Raw genomic sequence first — 21828 nt, forward strand, 5'->3', positions numbered from 1 at the left:
AGGTACCGAGGCCATAGTTTGACAATACAGTCAAACTGGTTTTAGATCTCCTAGTACTTGCTCAAAAGCAGGGTAAATGGACCCAAGAGTATTGAGGGAGCTGGTGGAGAAGCTCGCCAAGCCTCTTTCCATCATTCATCAGCAGTCCTGGTTAACAGGGGAGGTCCCATATGACTGGAGGCTTGCTGATGTGAGGCCCATCTATCTACAAGAAGGGCTGGAAGGAGGATCTGGGGAACTACAGGACTGTCAGCCTGACCTCGGTACCACGGAAGATTATGGAGTGGTTCAGCTTGAGTGTGCTCACCAGGCATGTGCAGGACAACCAGGGGAGCAGGCCCAGCCAGCATGGCTTCATGAAAGGCAGGTCCTGCCTGACCAACCTGATCTCCATCTATGACCAGGTGACTCGCCTAGTAGATGAGGGAAAGGCTGTGGATGTTGTCTGCCTGGACTTTAGCAAAGCCTTCGACACCATTTCCCACAGCATTCTCCTAGAGAAGCTGGCAGCTCATGGCTTGGACAGGTGTACTCTTCACTGTGTAAAAACCTGGCTGGATGGCTGAGCCCAGAGAGTTGTGAATGGAGCTAAATCCAGCTGGCGGCTGGTCACAAGTGGTGTTCCCCAGGGCTCAGTGTTGGGGCCAGTTTTGTTTAATATCTTTATCAATGTTATCAATTATCTGGATGAGGGGATCAAGTGCACCCTCAGTAAGTCTGCATACGTCACCAAATTGAGTGGGAGTGTTGATCTGCTGGAGGGTAGGAAGGCTCTGCAGAGGGATCTGAACAGGCTGGATTGATGGGCCAAGGCCAACTGCATGAATTTCAACAAGGCCAAGTGCCGGGTCCTGCACTTGGGTCACAACAACCCCATGCAACGCTACAGGCTTGGGGAAGAGCGGCTGGAGAGCTGCCTGGCAGAAAAGGACCTGGGGGTGTTGGTTGTCAGCCGTCTGAACATGAGCCAGCAGTGTGCCCAGGTGGCCAAGAAGGCCAACGGCATCCTGGCTTGTATCAGGAATAGTGTGGCCAGCAGGAGCAGGGCAGTGATGGTGCCCCTGTACTCGGCACTGGTGAGGCCACACCTGGAATACTGTGTTCAGTTTTGGGCCCCTCAAGATAAGAAGGACATTGAGGTGCTCGAGCGTGTCCAGAGAAGGGCAGCAAAGCTGGTGAAGGGTCTGGAGAGCAGGTCTTATGAGGAGAGGTTGAGGGAACTGGGGTTATTTAGCCTGAAGGAGGCTGAGGGGGGACCTTATTGCCCTCTGCAACTACCTGAAAGGAGGTTGTAGCGAGGTGGGCGTTGGCTCTTCTCCCAAGTCACTGGCAATAGGACGAGAGGAAATGGCTTCAAGCTGCATCAGGAGAGGTTTAGATTGGATATTAGGAAGAATTTCTTCACTGAAAAAGTGGTCATGCATTGGAACAGGCTGCCCAGGGAAGTGGTAGAATCACAGTCCCTGGAGGTATTTAAAAGACATGTAGATGTGGCATTTTGGGACATGGTTTAGGAGACATGGTGGTGTTGGGTAGATGGTTGGACTTGATGATCCTAGAGGTCTTTTCCAACCTTAATGATTCTATGATTCTGTGATTTAAATAAAGGATGCAAAGTACTACTCCAGCATAGACTCACCCTGCCAATACAAGCGGTTCAGGAGAAGTCAATATATTGGATTTGTGTCAAATGATTTTGTGCCAGAATAGGTGGTTTGGCTCTGCATCGCCCTGTGCCCCATCTGATGTCATCCATCCTCTCACTTCCAGCACGTGTGAGCGCATAGGCACTGTATCATGTACTCTAGCTAATTTCTGTTGCCTGTGCTTGCCGTGGGTCATATTTGCATTGCCAGGCTGCCTAGCCACACACAGACCTGTCATTGAACAGCGGTGGAGTTGTCAGGAGGCGGGTGAGACATCTTTCAGCCTACCTGAAGATCTCCTCAGCTGCCCTTTCTGTGTTGTAGCCTCAATGGGATTCTTCTCTCCTGCATGCTGAACCTTGGCGGTCAGTTCCTGCATTCAGTCTATTTCCCTGGTTCATTTCTCTTTCAGAGCTGACATGCTGTTTGATGTTGCCTCCTACCAACGCCTAGTAATAATATATTTTCTGATAGTCTTTTTGTAAATGAATGGAAAGTGTTCATTTTTACAAGTGTAGAGAAAGAGCTGCTGTTTTTAACACCCACATTGTGAGATCCATTTTTAAGAAAACAGAAAACAGATTTCTTATTGAAGGTGAGAGAACATTTTCTTTGGGAAGCATGACATCCAAATTCTGCTTTACACTCTATGACTAAAACTGTACAGATCTTTTGTCTTTTTTTTTTTTGCTTTGAATTAACTCATCAGCATGTGAGATACTTCTCTCATCGATGTTAATAAAAAGTATGACTATGTGGGTGGCTTGAAGTAGCAGAGGGGTGGCTAAGATGAGTCCAACTGAAGGTCCATCTAGCCTAACACTTTGTCTCCAACAGTGCCAGCAACTGATGTTCAAGGAGGACAAGAACAGGGCAGGCATGTAACGATGATACCCCTGCATAGACTCCCATAGTCTAAAAATTCAAGGCTTGAGAATTTCTTGCTTAGTGGAGACGCCTCTGTATTTAGTAGCTTTTGACGGGTTTATCTTCCATGAACTAGTGGAGTAGCTTCTTGAACTCCTTTTTAATATGCCATTTTTCATTTAGGTGTTTTTACAGAACATGATTCTTCTGAAGCCTTTTTAGAAAGCCAAAGCTAACTTCAGTCTAGGTTTAAGAGAACAAAGTACAAATGCAATGCCGTAATAGTATAACCGTTTTAGGATGTCCAGCATTGGAAGTTGCACTGAGGTTTTTCAGAATCATTTCTGGCTCTCAGATTTGTGAAGAAAACCTGAACTGGCAGTAATGTACCTAGTGCACAGGGATCTACATTGAGCCCTCGGAGAGTTTGTGTATCTGGGGTGCAAAAATTAGGAGGATCCAATTTCAGTGAGCTAAAGTTAAAAAATCCCAAGCTGAACAAAACTCCCTATCCCTGTAGATAGTAGAGGGAGAGGCACAAATGAGGGCAGGCTGGTGAGAATGGCCTGTGGGGAAGCAGCCACATACCTAAACCTGTTGGTCTCTGGGTGGGACCTGCCCCCCATGCGCCTGCCCTCAGCCTGGCTTCATGAGTCGGCTGCACAGCCCCTGCTCTGACCCCAGCAAGCAGCAGGCACAGCTCTGCGGCTGGCAAGGGTTTTGAGTGACAGCATCCCACTCCCACTCAGTTTTTCTCTGCAGCCAGCAAAATGTGCAGAGAAACTTGATGCTGGAGCAAATGGGCTTAACCCTAGCTAGGAAAAAGTTGGTTTTCTTCTGTATCAGCCCAGCGGTCCATTGCACATGGAAATTGTGGGCATGGATGGAAACGTGCTCTGTTTCCTCTGCAGCTGCTCCAGGCATTAAAGCGCTGCTGCTGCTGAGTGAGAACCCAAACAATGAGGGGGAAAAGAAGAGAAGAAATAGTGGGGGGAGTGGGGGGGGGGGGAGTGGGGTGAGTGGGGTGAGGTGGTACCAAAGAATGAGAGAGCAGCTGGGAGGAAGGGAAGAAGAAAAATGCACACGTAGTAAGTGCATAATAAGAAACACTGCAGTCTTCGTAGCTCTGAAGCATCACAACATTGTCTACCCAATTTGAGTGTTGAGCTTGTGCTCAGGGTTCCACAATTTAAGAGTTTTATCCCCAGATCCTGTGGTCCAAGGCATTTAGCCTGTTTTTTTCCTTAAAATCAGTTGGGGTTTTTTAAAATTCAAGGTTCAGTCTCTGGGTTATGTGTGTTTGTAGGCCATTGGTTTGTTCTATATATTCAGTTTGCTTGCCTTTTTATAATAAAGGCGGGCATGTTTTAGGATGAGATGAAGAGAACTGCATTTAAGAGTAAACTCTTTGTATTCTGTCATTGCCTGGTATGTTGCTGTTTGCACAGCATTTCTCATAAATAAACCTTCCTGTTCTGTCAAGAATACTGGGACAAAAAGAAAAGCAATTCAGTTAGGGCAAAGTTGTGATTGTCTGTACGAAGTTAAGGAGAAGCCTGTACTGTCCCTTCCCAGCAGCCCCCCTTCTTCCAGCAATGTAGGCTGGTGTGTCTGCCAGGAAAGACTTCGGTCTGGGGAGCGGTGCTGGACTGGGGGATGTGGATTTCTGGCCCTTGAGCAAAATGTCTCCCTGGGGACTTTGGAGAGACTGTGGAGCTTGGTGGCCACTGCCCCCAGCCCTCACCTGTGGGGTGCCGGTGTGATGAATTGGGAGGGTTGCCCATGCCTGCTTATCCCACTCGCTGCAGTGGCCCAGCTGCACTGCCGGGCTTTTTCTATTAATGCTCAGGGAATACGAATGTGACCCCTCAGCTAGCCCCCTGCTACACCTCTGAGGATCCCTGCTGCTTTTCTGAGTGTGATTTTTTTGATGCTAAATCCCTGCCTGTGCTAATGACTGTTCCTAGCAGTAAGAGTGGTGTTACTGGAAACAATGTGGAAAACGTCTGAATGTCTCAAGTGAGCTATTTTTAGAACTGTGGTTTGCATGAGTATGCTTAATCCTGGTGTATTTTTTAAGGCCATGGAGCAAATTAAAGTGTCACGAATAAAGGTCTACGTGCATGCAAACTTCCTTTTCATCTTTTCATAGTTTAGCCTGAACAATCAGCAGCTGCTACTAAGATGGAGAGTGGAGAGATGAGTATTAAACAGTACTTGGTGAGACTATTGGGATGTACAGTTTTGTCATATATGAAAAATGATACAATTATCAACAAAAATTTTGCCTTAGAGAAAGCCCATTGAAAAGGAACATCTTCAAAGCAAAAAAGCAAAACCAGATTAGTTTGCATCCTTTTCTTTTTTTTGGCTGTTTTTATTGGCCAGGTAACATATCTTCAGTTGCTCGGGAAACTATGATGAGATTTCTGTTTTAAATTCTCAGGTATCAATTCATGTAAAATTATGTAATATTCAGTATGTGTATCAAAAATAAGATTGACCCAGACTAAGTAATCTACTCCATTAGATAAAAGATACGAATATTGAAATCATTGCAACTGTAGAAAAATGTTCATAATATTATGGCATTTTAACCTGAATCTTGCTTTCCTGTTTGCATTACTGCTGGATTGTATTGACAGTAATATTCTGTATGAAACAGAAAGCAATTTGTACAGTCTATAAAGGAATCTTAATGAATGTTTCATATTCAAAACTTTGTTACTTAAGATGCACATCAGCAACTTTGTTCCTTGTTAATGCAGAAATACCTTTCACAACTCTGTTATCATCCCATTTCCTTTAGAACAAGATAAGTTTGTGACTTGAAAATTACTCTCCTCTTCAAAGGGAAGGGAAGAAATCCTCAACTTGCAAAGACAAAGATCCTTACCATTAGGTATTCCTAGACCTTAAGCTCAATTTCAGATGGGTTTTGTTTCCACTGCCTGAATTCATGTTCAGTGTCTGCACAGATGTTCATTAATTTCAGTGAGAGATATGTTAGAAAATAAAGTCCTGTGCACTATTCCCCTGGCCTTTAGTTCAGAAAGATGCTAGATCATGTCGAGTCTCAATGTCAAATATCTCTGTGGGGAAAGACTAGAAAGCCTGACCTATTTGCATATGTGAGGGGGTACGGCAACAGTCTGCTGCACTAATGTAAGAGAAGAAGGTTATTTTACAGTAATAAAATTGCAAAAATGGTAACCTGCAGTCCAAAAAAAAGAAATTCCTTGTTGTTTTTACAGTCAAAAAGGAAGAAGAGTGGGTACATCAGCTTGGAGACTGTGGCCCGTTTTTAATAAGGGCTGGATGGCTTCATGGCCCCTAACAACATTTATATATAAATGAGTTGAGATAATAAGGCTAATCAAATGTCATGCTTCAAGTGATCAGTTCATGGCCTGAAGGGATTGGGCAGTGCTTTTCCTCCGCTGTACAGATGTGCTTCATTGATTAGGATTTGTCCATCCCAGAGGAGGGTTGAGAGCTAAAGGCATCCCCAATGTTGTGGACATCATGTTGCTGTGGACAGTAATTCCTATGGAGTCCCATCAGCACCTTGGGTATTTTATTTTACCTGAACACACAAGTATTGCAGGAACCCAAACTCTGTTACTGACATCAGTTAAACATGACCGTATCATATGGCAGTGTTGCTGAGTGGTCATTAAAACTTTGCCTAAAATTTGCGCTGCAGATCAAGGTGTAGAGATTTACTCGCATGAATTAGCAGATTGGAGGGTTTGTGCTGTATCAGCAAGGCTGAATTCACATGAAAGCTTGCTAGTTTTCCTGAAAACTAAAAAAATCCCTTGTAAAAGTTGGATGTCAGGATCCTACGCTTCTTTATTTCATCTTGTTACCTTCTTTCTGAGAGCATACCGTCCACAGCCGGTAGTAGTTCAGCAATGCGCCGCCTGGCATGTGTGTCAGAGCCTTGATTCGTTAAGATTTGAGGTCAGAAGAAGGAGATGATCTGATTTCTTTTAGATATTCCAAGGTGAAAGGGATTGTAAATAATAAAAGCCTCACAGAGCTACAATTGAGTTAAGAAGATGAGGACATATAACACTGTCTCCATAAAACATTCGGAATATTAAAGCAAATAACAAGGTATCCCAAACAAGATTTGTTTTCCATATCTGCTGGGAGTTGAAAGGACAGTGCAAATAACTTTAATACCATTTGTACCTTAACTGCTGTGCCTAGGGGATGCATTTACACAGAGCTGAAATCACTAATAGCGCTTACTTTGGGCTTACCCTACAAATTGCAGTATAACACAGAGCCAGCCTGCATCTTGGAGGCTGCCTTGCCATGGCAGTGTGAGCTGACCGTGGTGTCTGTGCGTGAAAGGTCTCATTTTGGTGGCTATTGCAAGTAGTAAACTTGGAAAGGCTTTATCGAAGTTCTCTGCATGCCAGGTGTATAGTGGAAATTGTACATAAAAAATGATTCCCTTTCAAATTTCAGTTTTAGTTGTATAAAATTCTATCATAAAATCAATACTAGTTGGCAAAAACTTTGTTCTAAGATATCATAGTGTCTGCAGAGAGAAGCTTTATAACATAAATTTTGGGAAAGCAAGTTAAGCTTTTGCTAAGATTTGGGGAAGATAAGAGGGCCCTCTTGTGGAGATTATATATATATCTTATATATTATTTTATATATATATTCTATATATACACATAGTCCACATAGTCTAAACAGATGTGGAAAAAAATCTGTTAGGAGGTCAGTGGAGGGGAAGACGACAATTTTGCTTATAGCTGTGAGTTGTGTTATTCACAGCAAACATTTCTGAGTTTGATTAGATACTGTCAATTATATTAGTGAAAACACAAAGTGCAGTGTAAAATGGGAAGTCAGTGGTCTGTCTTACAAGTATTAAATTGAAATACCGCATCACCTCTTTGCTTCATGTCTTACAGGAAAAACTGTACAGTTACATCACAAGAAGAGGAATGTTAGGAGAAACAAAGTTAGCATTTTCGTCTTACAGCTCTAGCAATTTCCTTAGCTTTTGTGCATTGTTTCAATGAATGAGTAGGAAAGACTACTCTTACAATGTTTTCATTAGTAGAATCACCTGAAATTCTTTCATATCCATACTGTTGTTTGCCTTATGGGAGGCAAATCTCAAAAGTTATGACCAAACCTGAGTTTAGAAACTCAGTATGTAGGACAAGAAAATGGTTGTGATGCCTGGATTTTGTGATGATCATTTATAATTTATGGTCATTATGCTTGATGTCAGAATTAATAAAGAATTGAGGCAAAGCTTAGAGAGAATAAATTTATGTCCTTTCAAAGGGATTTCAATTACTGAGCCTTTTTATTGTTAATTACTTTATTAATTGAGCAGAATTACTGTACTGATTCAAAATGAGTTGCAGTGAAAAATCCCACAGAACTTTCATCTGAGCATCCCAGATTTGGAAGACAGCGTCTGCAACTGAGCTATTAGTTGGTGATCAGAGGCAGCTCACTTAGGGAAGGAGCCTGGATGCATGCCACTTGCGGCGCAAACTTGGTTTCCCGTGAAGCCAGCTCCAGAGCAACATTGGATATGCCTGTGCTGCTTGTCTTACCTAGCTAGAGAATAAAATGGTATCAGCGACAGCCCCTTCACAAATGAGAAAGAATATGAACGTAAACATTGTAGTTGAATTTAACATAAATATTTTTGCTCTGTTTCAGACCTGACAAAATCTGACTGAAGAAATATAAATGTCAGAAGTTTTAAGGGTCTGGCTACATTTTGTTTGTCTTTTCAGGGGTTCTTTGAAATTGGAATTTCCCAAACAGGCATATTCTTGTAGGCAGCCAGGATTCTTGCGATAACAGATCTCTCATAATTCTGCATGAAAGTATGTAGGTTTTTTCCTTTATAACCGTTCCAAAAGGCCTTATGTTGTTTAAGTTACTGAAAAGGTGGGAGTTCTGCATCCCCATCTCTTTGCATTGGAGCTGGAGGAGTCCGTGCTGAGGGCAGCGGGAGCTGCACGCTCAGTCACCCAGGCTGTAACCTGCTCCAGGGAGACGCCTCCTGAAACAGGGGCTTGCTCTTAACCTTGCTGGCAGCTGCTCAGAGACTGTGACCTGATAGTGGCTTGTCTTGTGTTCATAAGGGATATTTTGTGAATCTGGTTGTCCTAAACATTACCCGTGATTAGAGGCATCAGACTTGACCAGGAGGATCCCTTCCCAACCTGGGAAGTTTCTGTAACCCTTGGAAGCTGAGCTGGCAGAACAAGCTCAAACTGCAGGTCCCTCTTGCTGCACTGACTCCAGGTTTGCTCTTCTCTTGTCCCTTGCCTGTCATCACCTTTCTGTTTTCTGGCCAGCCCTTGTTTTCTGCTGCTGCTTGATGCTGTGGGTCATCCCCTTAGCTTGCCTCCCCTGTACTTGTAACACATCTCTGAGAAAGGCAAGTTCAGTACTTCCTCCCCAGGCTGGGACTAGAGGCAGCTCTGGGAGCAGGCAGGTAGTACAGTGGTGCAAATGCATCCTTATTTCATTTTCCTTTGCATGCAGTGGCATAGCAAAGACAGAGACAGGAGAAACAACATTTTTGAGTAAAGATGTCACATATGCCCCAGATTTCCACCGTTCGTTTGAGACACAGCAATGATCTGTGCACAATAGGGATGAGATAGAATGGGGGCGATGTGAGCAATGGATTCCTCCTTTGCCAGGGCTGGCCACAAAGGATTTATTATTCTCTCAGGCACAAAAGTCTTGCATACAGTATCTTTAAAGAACCTTATAAGGCACTGTGTATCTATTGCTTTTGAATAGTATTTCCTCCTGTGTGTGCTCACACACTGTTTCTTACAAGGTTTTTATTATGTCTGTGCTTCATAGAACATCCAAATTCTTATTATTTGATTTATCATTGCATTTTATATTTATATTTCTTTCAGCAAGGCTTTTGCTACTTCACTCCTTTCAGCAATTTAAAGAACACTTAGAACAACTGTTCTCGATATAATTTAGGCAAAGAACAAATATCTCTGGAGGGAACTTTGTTAGATTTGTGTCTTATCAAGAAATGATTTACAATTTGTATTGAGGTTGTTTGATGGAAAGTGGCAGATTTGCCACTATCAAATCGCCTAATCTGTACATTTCTATTCCAGACCGCTTTGCTCTCAAATAAGTTGTCATTTCCCCATCTTAACCATCCTCTGTGTTCTCACACACAGAAAGCCAGGGCCGCCATTCTCAGCCTTTGGGTTGAGAGATGTAAGTACCTAGCATCTGTCTGATAGGAGGAGGGAAATTTACCTTCAATAAAGTGTTTGATAGAGTGGCATCTGCGAAGTTATTATACAAGACAGAAAACATGAGGCTGAGCATAAGATTTTTCTGGTGGACAAGAAGCTGGTAATGAAACGGGAGGTGCTGAAAGAGGAACTTTCTGGTGAGGGGAAAGTTATTAATAAATTTCCTCAGGGCTGGTCTTAGCTCTGATCCTATTTCATGTTTTCATTAATGATGTTGGCACAAAAAGCTGAAGTATGTTAATGGAATTTGCTTAATGACCTTGAGGATTTCAGTAGAAGACATGGAATGACATTTGATAGTGCGAAGTGCAAGATCATGTGTTTGAGGCTGGCAGAAGCAGATTTCCTCTATCAGCTGAGTGCTTATCAGCTGAAAAGGGGGGAGCAGAAAGACCTCTGTATATTAGCCAGTAACACAGTTAGTATGAGCTTCCAGAGTTATGCGGTCCCATAAAAAACAAATGCAATGTAAGGGTGTATCAGAGAATACATTGCCAGTGGACATAAGAAGTATTAATTGTACAAGGCACCTGTGAGGCCTTGTGAGAATTCGCCCAGTTCTAGCCATGTATAGTGAAATGTGAAGTCGTGCAAGTTTGAATGCCAGGAAAGGACTACTTGGGTCGTCAAAAAACAGAACCAATCTCAGGAGCTTTCTGCACGTCTTTGTTCTGTGAGCCTCCTATCAAAAGCTAGCATAGAAAGCTGAGGTGTTGGAAAACTCAGGGTACATCTCTCAGTGAAGCTATCTAAGCATGACCCAAGGGTTTTGGGGGACTGCAGCGCGGTCACTTCTGGCTTGTCTTATCAGAAGACAAAATAACAACTAGTTCAGCTTTGTAAAATGAAAACTGAGAGGTGTGATTGCTCTCTGATCTCCAACTTAAATCCCATTTCTCCTTCTCTGATGTGACATTCATAAATTCTCTTGATGTATTTGCAGTGTTAACCCAGGAACAACTGGATGTAAGTAGAGCAAGACGAGGTTTAGTCTGGGAATGAGACTCATGTTCCTAACCGTGAGAAGCAGCTTTCACAAGCTCTTTTCAATGGGAGCAATGGCATGAAAAGGATATTTCGAAAGGGGCTAGGATGTTTTATGAAGGGAATAATAGAGTGCTGTTGTCTGTGCTGGCAGGGAAGGTCACTCTGATTACTCTGGGAGCCTCCTTTTAGTAAATAAATCAGCAGACCATGTTTTCTGGGTACCTGAGCATTCTTAGCTCTTACTACTGTGTATTTTCTTCACTGGCAAGGAGTCTGAGTTTATCTACATGTTTAAATATAGAGTTAGATGCCTGACTTTATACTCTGTCTTTTAAAATGTATGCCTAAATCCTAAAGGCAACACACAGGAAAAACATGTTCACTCAGAAAGCTCACACATATTCATATGCTATTAGTGTGCATTTTCTAAAATACTGGGATTAAAACCATGGGTAGGAACATAATTTCATTAGTCTAGGAGCTGTTTAAGATCCAGGCTTCATACCTGTGAACAGAATTAATTTATTTAGGGACATGTAGTTGCTGCACTGTCTTCTCCAATTTCCGGAGACTCTATATTGAACAAAGTGTCATTGAAATAAATATTCATGAAGTTGCTCAATAATTCAGGGTGTGCTGGTTCAGAGTGTTATAGCCTTAGTTTAAATCATATACAAAAAAAACCCAAACTCATAAAAGGCAAAGCACATTCTCTGTCTTGGGAAAGCACAAGGGAGGGCAGGTATGATCTAGCTGGCAAGTTGGTTCTGCTTTGATGTGTTTACTGACAGGACTATACCTTCGGTGATGGAAGACTCTGCACTGTCACGCAGAATCACAGACCCCTGGGGCAGGAAGGGACCTCAGGAGGTCTCTGGTCCAACTCCCTGCTCAGAGCAGGGTCAGCTCTGAGCGCAGATGGGGTTGCTCAGGTGCAGATGGGGTTGCTCAGGGTTCTCTCCATTTGGGTCTTCAAAACCTCCAAGGATGGAGGGCACACAGCTTCTTCGGGCAAAGCTTTCCCAATGCTTGATTACTCTAATAGTAAAAATTATTTTCTGTGTATTCTCCCCTTTTTCAATTTATGTCCGTTGTCTCTTATTAGCCCACAGTACAGGTCAGTGAAGAGCCTGGCTCCATCTTCTCACTGACCTCCTCTTAGGTACTGGAAGGCTGCTGTTTGGTCCCCACCTAATGTCTTAGACATGTCTTTGAAATACTTCATTAAAATCTGCATCCTCACAAATTTATATTCCCCTATGTCAAGAAAAGAAGTCTCAGCACTCCCAGTTTCCTTTTAGTCCTGAGATCCATTTTCCCTAATAATTCTTAAGGGAGTATGGCAATGTGATTGTCCCGGTTTCAGCTGGGATGGAGTTAATTTTCTTCCTGCTAGCTGTTTTAGTGCTGTGGTTTGGATTTAGTATGAGAATAATATTGATAACACACTAATGTTTTAGTTGCTGCTAAGTAGTGCTTGCACTAAGTCAAGGACTTTTCAGCTCCCCATGCTCTTCTGCATGCACAAGAATCTGGGAGGGGGCACAGCCAGGACAGCTGACCCCACCTGACCAAGGGGATATTCCATACCATATGATGTCATGCTCAGCACATAAACTGGGAGGAGTTGGCGGCAGGGTGGCAATCACTGCTCAGGGATGGGATGGGCATCGGTTGGAAGGTGGTGAACAGTTGCATCACTTGTTTTCTCCTGGGTTTTGTTCCTCCTCTCTTTTTTGTTGTTTTCCTTTTCACTACAAATCATTTCACTATTCACCACTACTTCAACTATTATTATTACTGTTATTATTCAATTATTAAACTGTTCTTATCTCAACCCACAAGTTTTCTTCCTTTTGCCCTTCCAATTCTCTCCCTGATCCCACCGGGGTGGGAGGAGGGTGAGCAAGGAGCTATGTGGTGCTTGGTTGCTGGCAGGAGTTAAACCACAACAGTGATATCTAAAAAACATGATTGTTATTTTAATGGTTATTCATTACTTTCAAAAAGTACAAAATCACAGGTCCTAACTCCAGAAGCCTACAGTGTTTTAAAAGAAAGTTGTCAGTTTACATAGTGCCAGGCCAGTTGTCTTCATTCCTAAAGTATTTAAGGGAAAAAAAAATAGAGTATCCACAAATGTGTTTTTTTACCATTGTTTGTGGTACAGATAATTTTGAAAGTAATCTTTTTTTCTGTGTAATATAAATCTAAAACAGTGATGTGTTCAAACAGCTTACCTGGTATATCACTCTCCTCATATCCTTGCATAGTTCTACACCATTATTGAATTTGCTCTACCTTCACTTCAAGGAAAATTAGACTCTTCAGATGAAAAAATTCTTAATGCTGTGCACACAGCATTTGTGTTGCCACAGGTTCACTCTGTTTCTTCTACTCTTCTGGATTACTCTAAACCTCAGCTGTTAAAAGTTGTTTGATGACAGAGAGTGAGTGGTCTCTTAAGACACTCTTTGTCATCTGTCATTCTTTAATCAGGTGTGGGACACTGATCTTCTGATCAACAGCCATGAAAAAAAAAAAAGAAAATAGTGCTGTAAAGCTTTCCTGAGGTTTTTCTGATAGCATGGATACAGAATTTCATTTGATATTTCAGAGGATATTTAGGGGGAAAAAAGCACTTTCAATTTCGAAACAGGAAAAAAACAGGACTTTCACAATGAGTCCTAAACAACAGGTTAATGTAAAAGAAAACTGAAGTTTGTGACAGGGAGCACCTCTGCTAACATGCAACGAGATGTGAGGTTTCCCATTTCTTAAGTGCTTCCCGGTGCCCAAACACCACATTTCTCTTGCCTGAAGTGGACTGTGTCATCGCGAATAACTTCCTCAGCAACCACCTTTGCTTTCCAGAACCAGAAATACAATCCTAGCTGTATGACTCCAAGCCCTCCCCCTGTCTCACTGATATACTGATGTATTGACAAGGAGAACAAAATTATGGTAGGCTGGTTTTCTAACTGCTGGTTTGGAGATTTATGTGACATAATAAACAACTTACTTAAAACTTCTGTTTACTTTGGGAATACTCCAGCTCTAAAAACATGCTTAGAAAGAGATATCCTAACGTGACTGGTGTATATATGTATCATAGGTACCAAAAGTCATGAAATGGAGGTTCTCTGTAGTTCTCACTCGTTACAAAATGTTACGTTACTGGTTGGTTTTCGAGGTTGGCCTGAAGCTTGCGCTCCGTGAATAACATCTGCGCGGGCAGGGAGCCTTTGACTCCAGGCATGGTGTTCACCTTACAGGTGGAGACACCTGCATGTAGGTGCCTACAATGCAGACATCTCCAAGTTAGTGGGTCTCTAAGCTCCCGTTGTGGTCATGGTACACAGTCCAACACATAGGGAGCCTCTAAAGTGATACAGCTCATGCCAGAGCTGGCACCTACCTTGGCCAGGTGTGTTACTCTCCAGGCACATACCACTGCCTGTGCTGAGCAGCTCCCCGCTGGCTTCAGAGGTTGCTTAGACACGTAATATCCAGTTCCTTCTCTGAGCAGGCCTGTCCTACAGGTTTAGAGCATTTTACGTCACTGGGGCAGCAAAAGGGGTAGTTAACCAACAGAAGCTTGTGGCCAATTTGGAAACAGGAAACAGTGGCCAGTTTGTTTTTCTGGTTGGATTCAAAGCCATGGGACAAAACCCCAGAGGGATAGTGAGACATATCTAAAATTTGATAATTTTGTACCTCAGAGTGCAAGTTTTAATTTTTTTATTTAATTCTGCTGAAGTCAAGGGCAAGTTCTCCTTTAACGTAGAGTAACTGAGTGTCTCTAGGACATTACAACCACTGCTTTAAGTAAGCACAGTGCCATCGTGACAGTTAAAAACAGCACAAGTGGTGGGTGCTCAGATCAGTGCAGTTAAAAACAGCAGAAATGGTGGGTGCTCAGATCCTCTGAAAAAATAGCCAATTCAGTGTTTTTCCTGCATGCTGAATGGGTGATGAATGTTATAAGACTGGATAAATGTTGACTTCTTAACGGTAACTGCTGTTGTTTCAGTAAAAGACTTGTAAAGAAACCCATGAAAACCTGAGAGGACAGCTAATAATACTAAGGTCACAAACTTTTGTAAAGGATGTCTTAGAAAACCGTTCCCATCACACTGGTCTAACATCCTGTGACTGATGCTGAGTGTAAGAAACCTATGTGCTGTTGGTACATCACCTTTGCAAAAGTTTATGGGCTAGCTAGTGTTGATCTGTCTGGCTTGGTGGATAAGCTGTATGATGCTTCCTGCAGGCTGGACAAGCATATATAGTTTGTGCCTTGTTCCATAGCTTTTTCTCTACAATACTATTGTTCTGAATAAGAAATAGGCAGTCTGTTCTTGTTACATTGGGCAGGTTATCTGTAAATTAAGCACAGCATAGATGCAGTGACACTGCACAGTAATGCTGCCAGCCATGAGCTGACATATCTGCATTACGCCAAGTTGTCTTTGACCAGTTTGGATGAGCCCAACAATGTTTATTTGCTTTCTGCTTCTCCCCACCATCCTTGTTGCATGCTGTCGTTCCCTAATTGTTCATGTATTGTATTATCCTTATTTTTGTTTCATTTGTTTACCCTCTTCCCTTCACCGTTACCCCATACCCATTGCCTGAAGAGAGGTTGCTGATCAGTGGTTAACTCTTACTGCCTCTGAGAACTTGGGCTTCAGGATAAAACGGGGAAGCATAAGGCTTCCATTCACATAATGCAGATCCTTCTTAACCCTTTGTCTTGCCACAACTTCTTTTATTAGCAGAAGTGTGCTGCCAGGCTGGCTTTTGCTGGGTATTTCAGACCTTTCCTCGGGAGCACACTCACATCCAGGATTAAAGCTGCTAACTCCTTGTCTCAGCTTGGGTCATAAACTTGACCAGGGCTTTAATTTTCCCTGCTACCAGGAAAACCAGAATGTGGATTGTTTTATGATGCACCTGTGTTTTTCAGTTGTTTTGGTTCTTCTTTCTTCTGTCTGTTAGTGTCTTCCAAAATATTCTCCAGTGACTCTTTTCCTCCACCACAAATATTCATCCATCTCTGCATCAGCTGCTCTAAGTGGATTGTTCTCCTTTTATGAAGCTCATCACTCTCTGCATGTAAGGTGCTGCCTCACGCTTTGAAAGAAGAGGGAATAGCATTTTTTTTTCTCCTCTCCTCTCTAAGCCTCCGAGAGCGCTGTATGAGCTCTGCTTGTGCTGGCTGCTCCACACAAGAGTTGGAGTGGCAGAGAAGATGCCATTCATCCTTCTTCCCCAGGAGGCCCTACAGGATGTTTTTGTTCTCTGTGTGCGGTGATCCTTCCCGTATTTAGTAAATCTCCCTCAGCTAGGACGTCTGTTCCATGGCGATAGAAGAGGCAAAATGCCCTGGTTTGGGATCACCTCTACTAACATCAGTCTGCTCCTCTGAAATTAATTTCTAAAACAGAGCAATACTATTGAAGGATTACTGTAAGATTAGAGTATTTATATTAAAATACCTTATAATGTGAAAGAAATACGTGTTCTTAGGTTATAACTAGAAGCTCATTTTAGCTGCTCTATTAATTAAAGGTTTTCTTCACCAAATTCTAATGAAGAGACGGGATTTCGTGCCAGTGGGAAAAGAGCCTTCTGAATTCCCAAGAGCTTTTTGACTCTAGTGTAAACAGTACCGTGCAGCCCAGGCTCCACACTGGTTCTTGTTCGGGACCTTGCATGGACTACTGAGCCTGACCATCATGGTGCTTAGCATCTGTCAAAAAAATCAGCCATCCCACAGTGGCAGCTTTGACAAACCATTCATTTCAGTACATTATGCTTAAAAGGAGATTTTTTGATCTGGGGAAGTTGTATGAAGTTTCCTTCCAGGAGGAGCTAGCATCGTGACTGGTGGACTGGTGGTGTTATAAGGATTGTTTGAAACGTAGGCTGAAGTCACAAGATACATTGGCAAATACACACTATACATTTATTATGATTTTCTTTTCATTGACAACTGCATCTTATGGCCACATTCCCATGTAAATGTTTACACACACACACACACGCACACGCTGATATAGATATAGGTATAGATATAATTTGTATGGTTTTTAATTAATTCGGAATGTTTTGTGTAAAACATCTTCTGATGTGCCAGCGCATTCTGCTTGGCTAGCCTTTAAACACTGAGGCTGTCTGTGACAGCAGTTTGAGTAATCAATGACTGGAGTCCGTTGCAATGAAGGCAATAAGTCTCTGATGAGTTTGCTTTGTCAAACAGGGTAACAGAAGTTATTACTTAATTCTTTGCCGTGTATTTCCCACAGTGGGTAGCTGCGGGGTTTAACAGAGACACGTAAGCATGAGCATGGGCAGCGCAAGGGGGTCATTTACATCAATGAGAACAAGTGCACATCTGGATTCAGAGTGGCTCAGGCATACTCGGTATATAGCTGACTTGATGCTCTTTTACTGAACAGCGAAGAAAGGAGAGATTGAAGACCATCCCCTGTTTCATATTTTTATGAATTACTTTTTGCCTTTATTATGAGCTGACTCCTCAGCCATTCCTAGTGTGATTGCACACTGTGTATTAGGGACTGAGAGCTCTGAAATGCTGCTATATTTAATCCTCAAATGTCAACATTTGAAAGCAATTTCCTGAGATAATTTTTGTAATTTTCCAACTGAAACAAATGTGCATGACCTATGTATTTTTACTTATATCATTATTCTAGAGACATGACATCCTTTTTCCCTGAAAGAAAAAACTTGTGCCACAGCTGCTGTGCAGCGTCCACTAATCCTTTACGTAGCTTTGTAACAGTGTCATCTGGACGTGATTGGGTGGAAGAAATCTTAAGGTCTTCCTACCTCAGATTGGTTAAAAGAGTGATGAAGAGTCATGAACAAAATGTTGAAAAGAAGGTTGTAAAGTGTGAATGTGGCGGGGGTGGCTGCACTCTTAGTTATTAGTGCCTTGGAAACTAAATGTGTATCAGGCTGCTGTTAAAGGTTGTCCGCCGGGTGAAGAAGCCATTCAGCTGATAACACAAGAAGGCAACACTCTGAAAGATGTACAAACCAGAAGCACATTAATCAGGATAGCAAAAACAGATGCAGAAGTCAGGTAGCAGCAGAAGAGGAGCAGCAACAGACTGGCAAAAGTTTCTCGCCCAGTCTGCGTAAGGGAAGCTGCGGATGTTATACAAAGACATACTGTTCTCATTTCCCTGCATTTGCTTTGTACTTCTGTTTATTGCACATCAAACGCATTTACATATCCAGGAATGAAATGGAAATGATTGATGCAAAGGAGGTATTTTTGTTAATTGTTGTTGTTCTGAGTCATACCTGTGACTGCCGGAGATGGGTGAGGAAAGACAAAACTATTATTAGAGGTATAAATAATTGTCAAGAGCAACTTTTAAACCCATCTGTTACGACATACCAAAATCCAAAATTATCCAAAGAGGGGAAGGGCAGCAAAGCAAGGACTAAGCCAATGCCAAGTCTCTGTTGATGTAGATGTTGGCAACTGCCTCTGAATATTTGTCCATGTTTTTTTCAACTCTGCTCCCTTGCAGCTTCAATCATTTTCTGTCACAACCCTATCAGTGCCTGCTGGATGTTGCAACAACAGTGTCTTATCGGAGCTGATGGGTTGTTTGAGTGTTTGGCTGCATGTTGGCTTGCACAACACTAGTGAAATGCTTCCACTTTTTGTGCTGTTAGTTGGAAAGCAGTTCTTAAGGTGCTCTCATACATGCAAGGTAGAGCCAAGATGAGATGAACATCCAACTTGAGAAGGGAACATTGCACTTGAAGTGCTTAAAGACAGTGCTTTTTGCAGTGGAGCTATACTGCAGAACACACAGGAGGATTTCTGGTCCTTCCTACTCTGCAGGAGTAGTGAAGAGGGATTTTAGAAGTATCTGTCTACAAATGGTTGCGTGATCCTTGGGTTCACTGTTGATGTGGGCTGTGTAGGTAACTGAAGTGGATCAAAACAACTGAAGTGCAGTTTGACTGTGTGTGAGCAGCAATCAGAAAACCCAAGCCCCAAATTATTTTGGAAGTATCATCCTTCAGAGTATCATCTGATGCTAACACAAATCATGGCTTCCAAAGAAAGTGATAAGGAAAATACATCCATGGCACTCCCTAGTTTATATCCTTCTACCTGTAACCCTTCTGCTGTGAAACAATTATCGAAACAGCTGTTTCCGTTAGATAATAGTTCAAGAAATGACCCTGCAGCAGAACATTTCATAGTTTGGCCTCATAACCTTATTCCATTAATTATAATATAGATCCTGTAAGAGGAGAACTCAGACTGGATAAGGACATAGCATTCAGCCCTGTTTCCTTTTGCTTTGTGTGTGCTGGGGAATATATCTGGATTTTTAGGAATGTGTGGGGTAATAGCTATTTTTATGACCAAACTGAGGTTTATGGAAAACTTACGGGGAATCTTTAGTGGCAGAAAATGGGTGATATTGGAAAAGAAAGATAATTGTCTTGGGGATTGGTACCAATTCCAAGATTTTTCATATAACTGCAGTTAGCTCTTGTGTGAGATGGCCCTCACAAAGTTTTGGGTTTTTTTACAGGGTAACTTGTCTTCAGCAGGCTTGCTTCCTGCTTAGTTGCTTCATCCTTCTCTAGGATCAAGAAAGAGTAGAGATCAGACTTTTCTTAAGAAATCTTAGGACTTATGATTTATTAATGTATTGTTTGCAGTCAGATGAGTCATGCAAACTCACGAGCCTATTTTTGTACCAAGCTGTGTGTTAATTTTAGTCATGAATCTTCTGCTGGTTATTCTAGCTGGCAGAAATCATAAGTATTTTGGGCTTGCTTCGTCTTTATGATATGACCCTGTAATTCAGGTTAGATGTTATTGAATAAAACATTTCTCGATAAAAAACCTCAATCTGGGAAAATTTGCTTGAAGCATACTCAATTGCAGTCCATTTCCAATTGCCATAAATAGAGGTACAAACTGAATTCAGTAGCTAAAAGATGAGCTGACAATGTGAGTTCTGCAGTTATTTGCTCTATTTCAAATCAATATTTCTTGGTCTCTTTTGTATTCTTGACAAGTAAGCTTGAATAATGATAATCTTTATAACAACATGCTTTTGTACTGCATGATTATAACTAATTTCAATCAAGCACTTGTCTAAAATTAAGTCATATGAATGGATTTGGGGTCTCTCATTATCTTCACTCCAACCCATTTAATAATAGGGTTCTGCTTAAGTAGGTGGCTCATGCCAGTCTTCCACATGGTGCTATTTTTAGCACTTGTGGCATCCACATGAAATTGCTCATGCTTCTCTCATATTCTGACCAAGCGCTCTATGCATTATCATCTTGTGAGACATGCATGTCTCAGTCCAAAAGAGTAGATATTAGACTGATAGTACTGAGGGTTAGCATTTCAAAGTAGAGGGGAGTACACTCCAGTTAATTGGCTTCCACATAAAGTAACTACCACTGAGCAGTTGGTAGGTCAAAGTGATTCTGTTTCTCCAATAGCTGCTTATTTGCTTTCATCTCTCTTTCTCCCAATTTATCTTGTATTTTATTCACAGCATTTGTGAAGCGTTAAGCTTTTTACTGTCTCAGTAGTAGTGAATTAAAGTGCCTACATTACACCAGAAAAAGTGAAGGGGGTGGGGGCAGTGACTGGTAATTGTTTCATTGGAGAATAAAAAAGTGAAATCCACTGAATCTTAAAACTGTGTTTAATGATATGTTTCAGGAACTTCTATTACATCACGATGCTGAGGGATCCAGTGTCACGGTACTTGAGTGAATGGAAGCACGTCCAGAGGGGTGCGACGTGGAAGACTTCCCTTCACATGTGTGATGGAAGAAGCCCAACACCAGACGAGCTGCCTACCTGTTATGAAGGAGACGACTGGTCTGGAGTCAGTTTACAGGAATTCATGGATTGTAGCTACAACTTGGCCAACAACCGCCAGGTGCGCATGCTGGCCGACCTCAGCTTGGTGGGATGCTACAACTTGACTTTTATGAATGAGAGTGAAAGAAATATGATTCTTCTCCAAAGCGCCAAGAACAATCTGAAAAATATGGCCTTCTTCGGGCTCACAGAATTTCAGAGGAAAACGCAGTATCTCTTTGAGAGGACATTCAACCTGAAATTCATTTCCCCATTCACCCAATTCAATGTTACACGGGCCTCCAATGTGGACATTGGTGAGGATGTGCGGCAACGGATAGAGGAGCTGAATTTCTTGGATGTGCAGCTTTACGAATACGCGAAGGACCTGTTCCTGCAGCGCTTCCAGTACTCCAAGCAAGAGGAGCATCAGAAGAACCGGCTAAAGAGGCGAGAGGAGCGGCGGCTTCTGCGGGAGCAGAGAGCTCACCAGTGGCCAAGGGAAGAGGCAGCAGAAGTAGCCATTACTGAAGATTATAACAGTCAAGTTGCAAGGTGGTGACTCTTCTCCATCTTGACTAACCCATGAGAGGATCAGAGAGTGTGCGCGACTTGGCTACCTGGGAATTAGCCAAGGAAGGCTTACCGCTTTGGTAAACAAGACTGCGTCTGACAACTACCCCTCCTTGTCTCCATTTTTCTTGCCAGTGAGGAGAATGTATTTTTTTCTCAATAGGCATTAATTAGTGTTATTAAATGGTAGAATAGATTCCTGTCCATAAAGACTTCACTCAAAGCCCTAAGCTATGAGGATGGGTTGAAGAGAGAGCATTAACAGATGCACCCTATACAATCTGAGCTACCAAAACTTGTGCAGAGATGAATGAAAAATTAAAAAAAAAAATTATTTTAGTTCCTCTGTGACATGAGAGCTGGTTAATTTCATACTGTCCTTTGCAGCTGTAGTGTGTAGCTTTCTAGTGAATGAAATGGAGGAAAACGTATTGCCCTTCAAGCTTCTACATGTTGTGTTTTGATTAAGGGAAGAATTTGCTGAGGTGATTAAAAAAGACCTAGGAAATGTGGGACTGGGACATCGCTTGTTCTGTTCTGTTAGCCAGCAATCAGAGAT

The 21828-nt window shown here is 42.2% G+C and overlaps 1 protein-coding gene across 1 annotated transcript in view; it reads left to right on the plus strand.

Annotated features, from left to right (window-relative positions):
- HS6ST3 (heparan sulfate 6-O-sulfotransferase 3) overlaps positions 1 to 21582 on the plus strand; it is a 303970-nt gene extending 282388 nt beyond the window's left edge. The window contains exon 2 of the mRNA XM_075089756.1: positions 20553 to 21582. Within this exon, the coding sequence (XP_074945857.1) occupies positions 20553 to 21258 (706 nt within the window). The 3' untranslated portion in view covers positions 21259 to 21582. The remainder of the gene's footprint in view (positions 1 to 20552) is intronic.
- The last annotated feature ends 246 nt before the right edge of the window (positions 21583 to 21828 follow it).

Source organism: Phalacrocorax aristotelis, chromosome 1, assembly GCF_949628215.1.
Source record: "Phalacrocorax aristotelis chromosome 1, bGulAri2.1, whole genome shotgun sequence".
Lineage (NCBI taxonomy): Eukaryota > Metazoa > Chordata > Aves > Suliformes > Phalacrocoracidae > Phalacrocorax > Phalacrocorax aristotelis.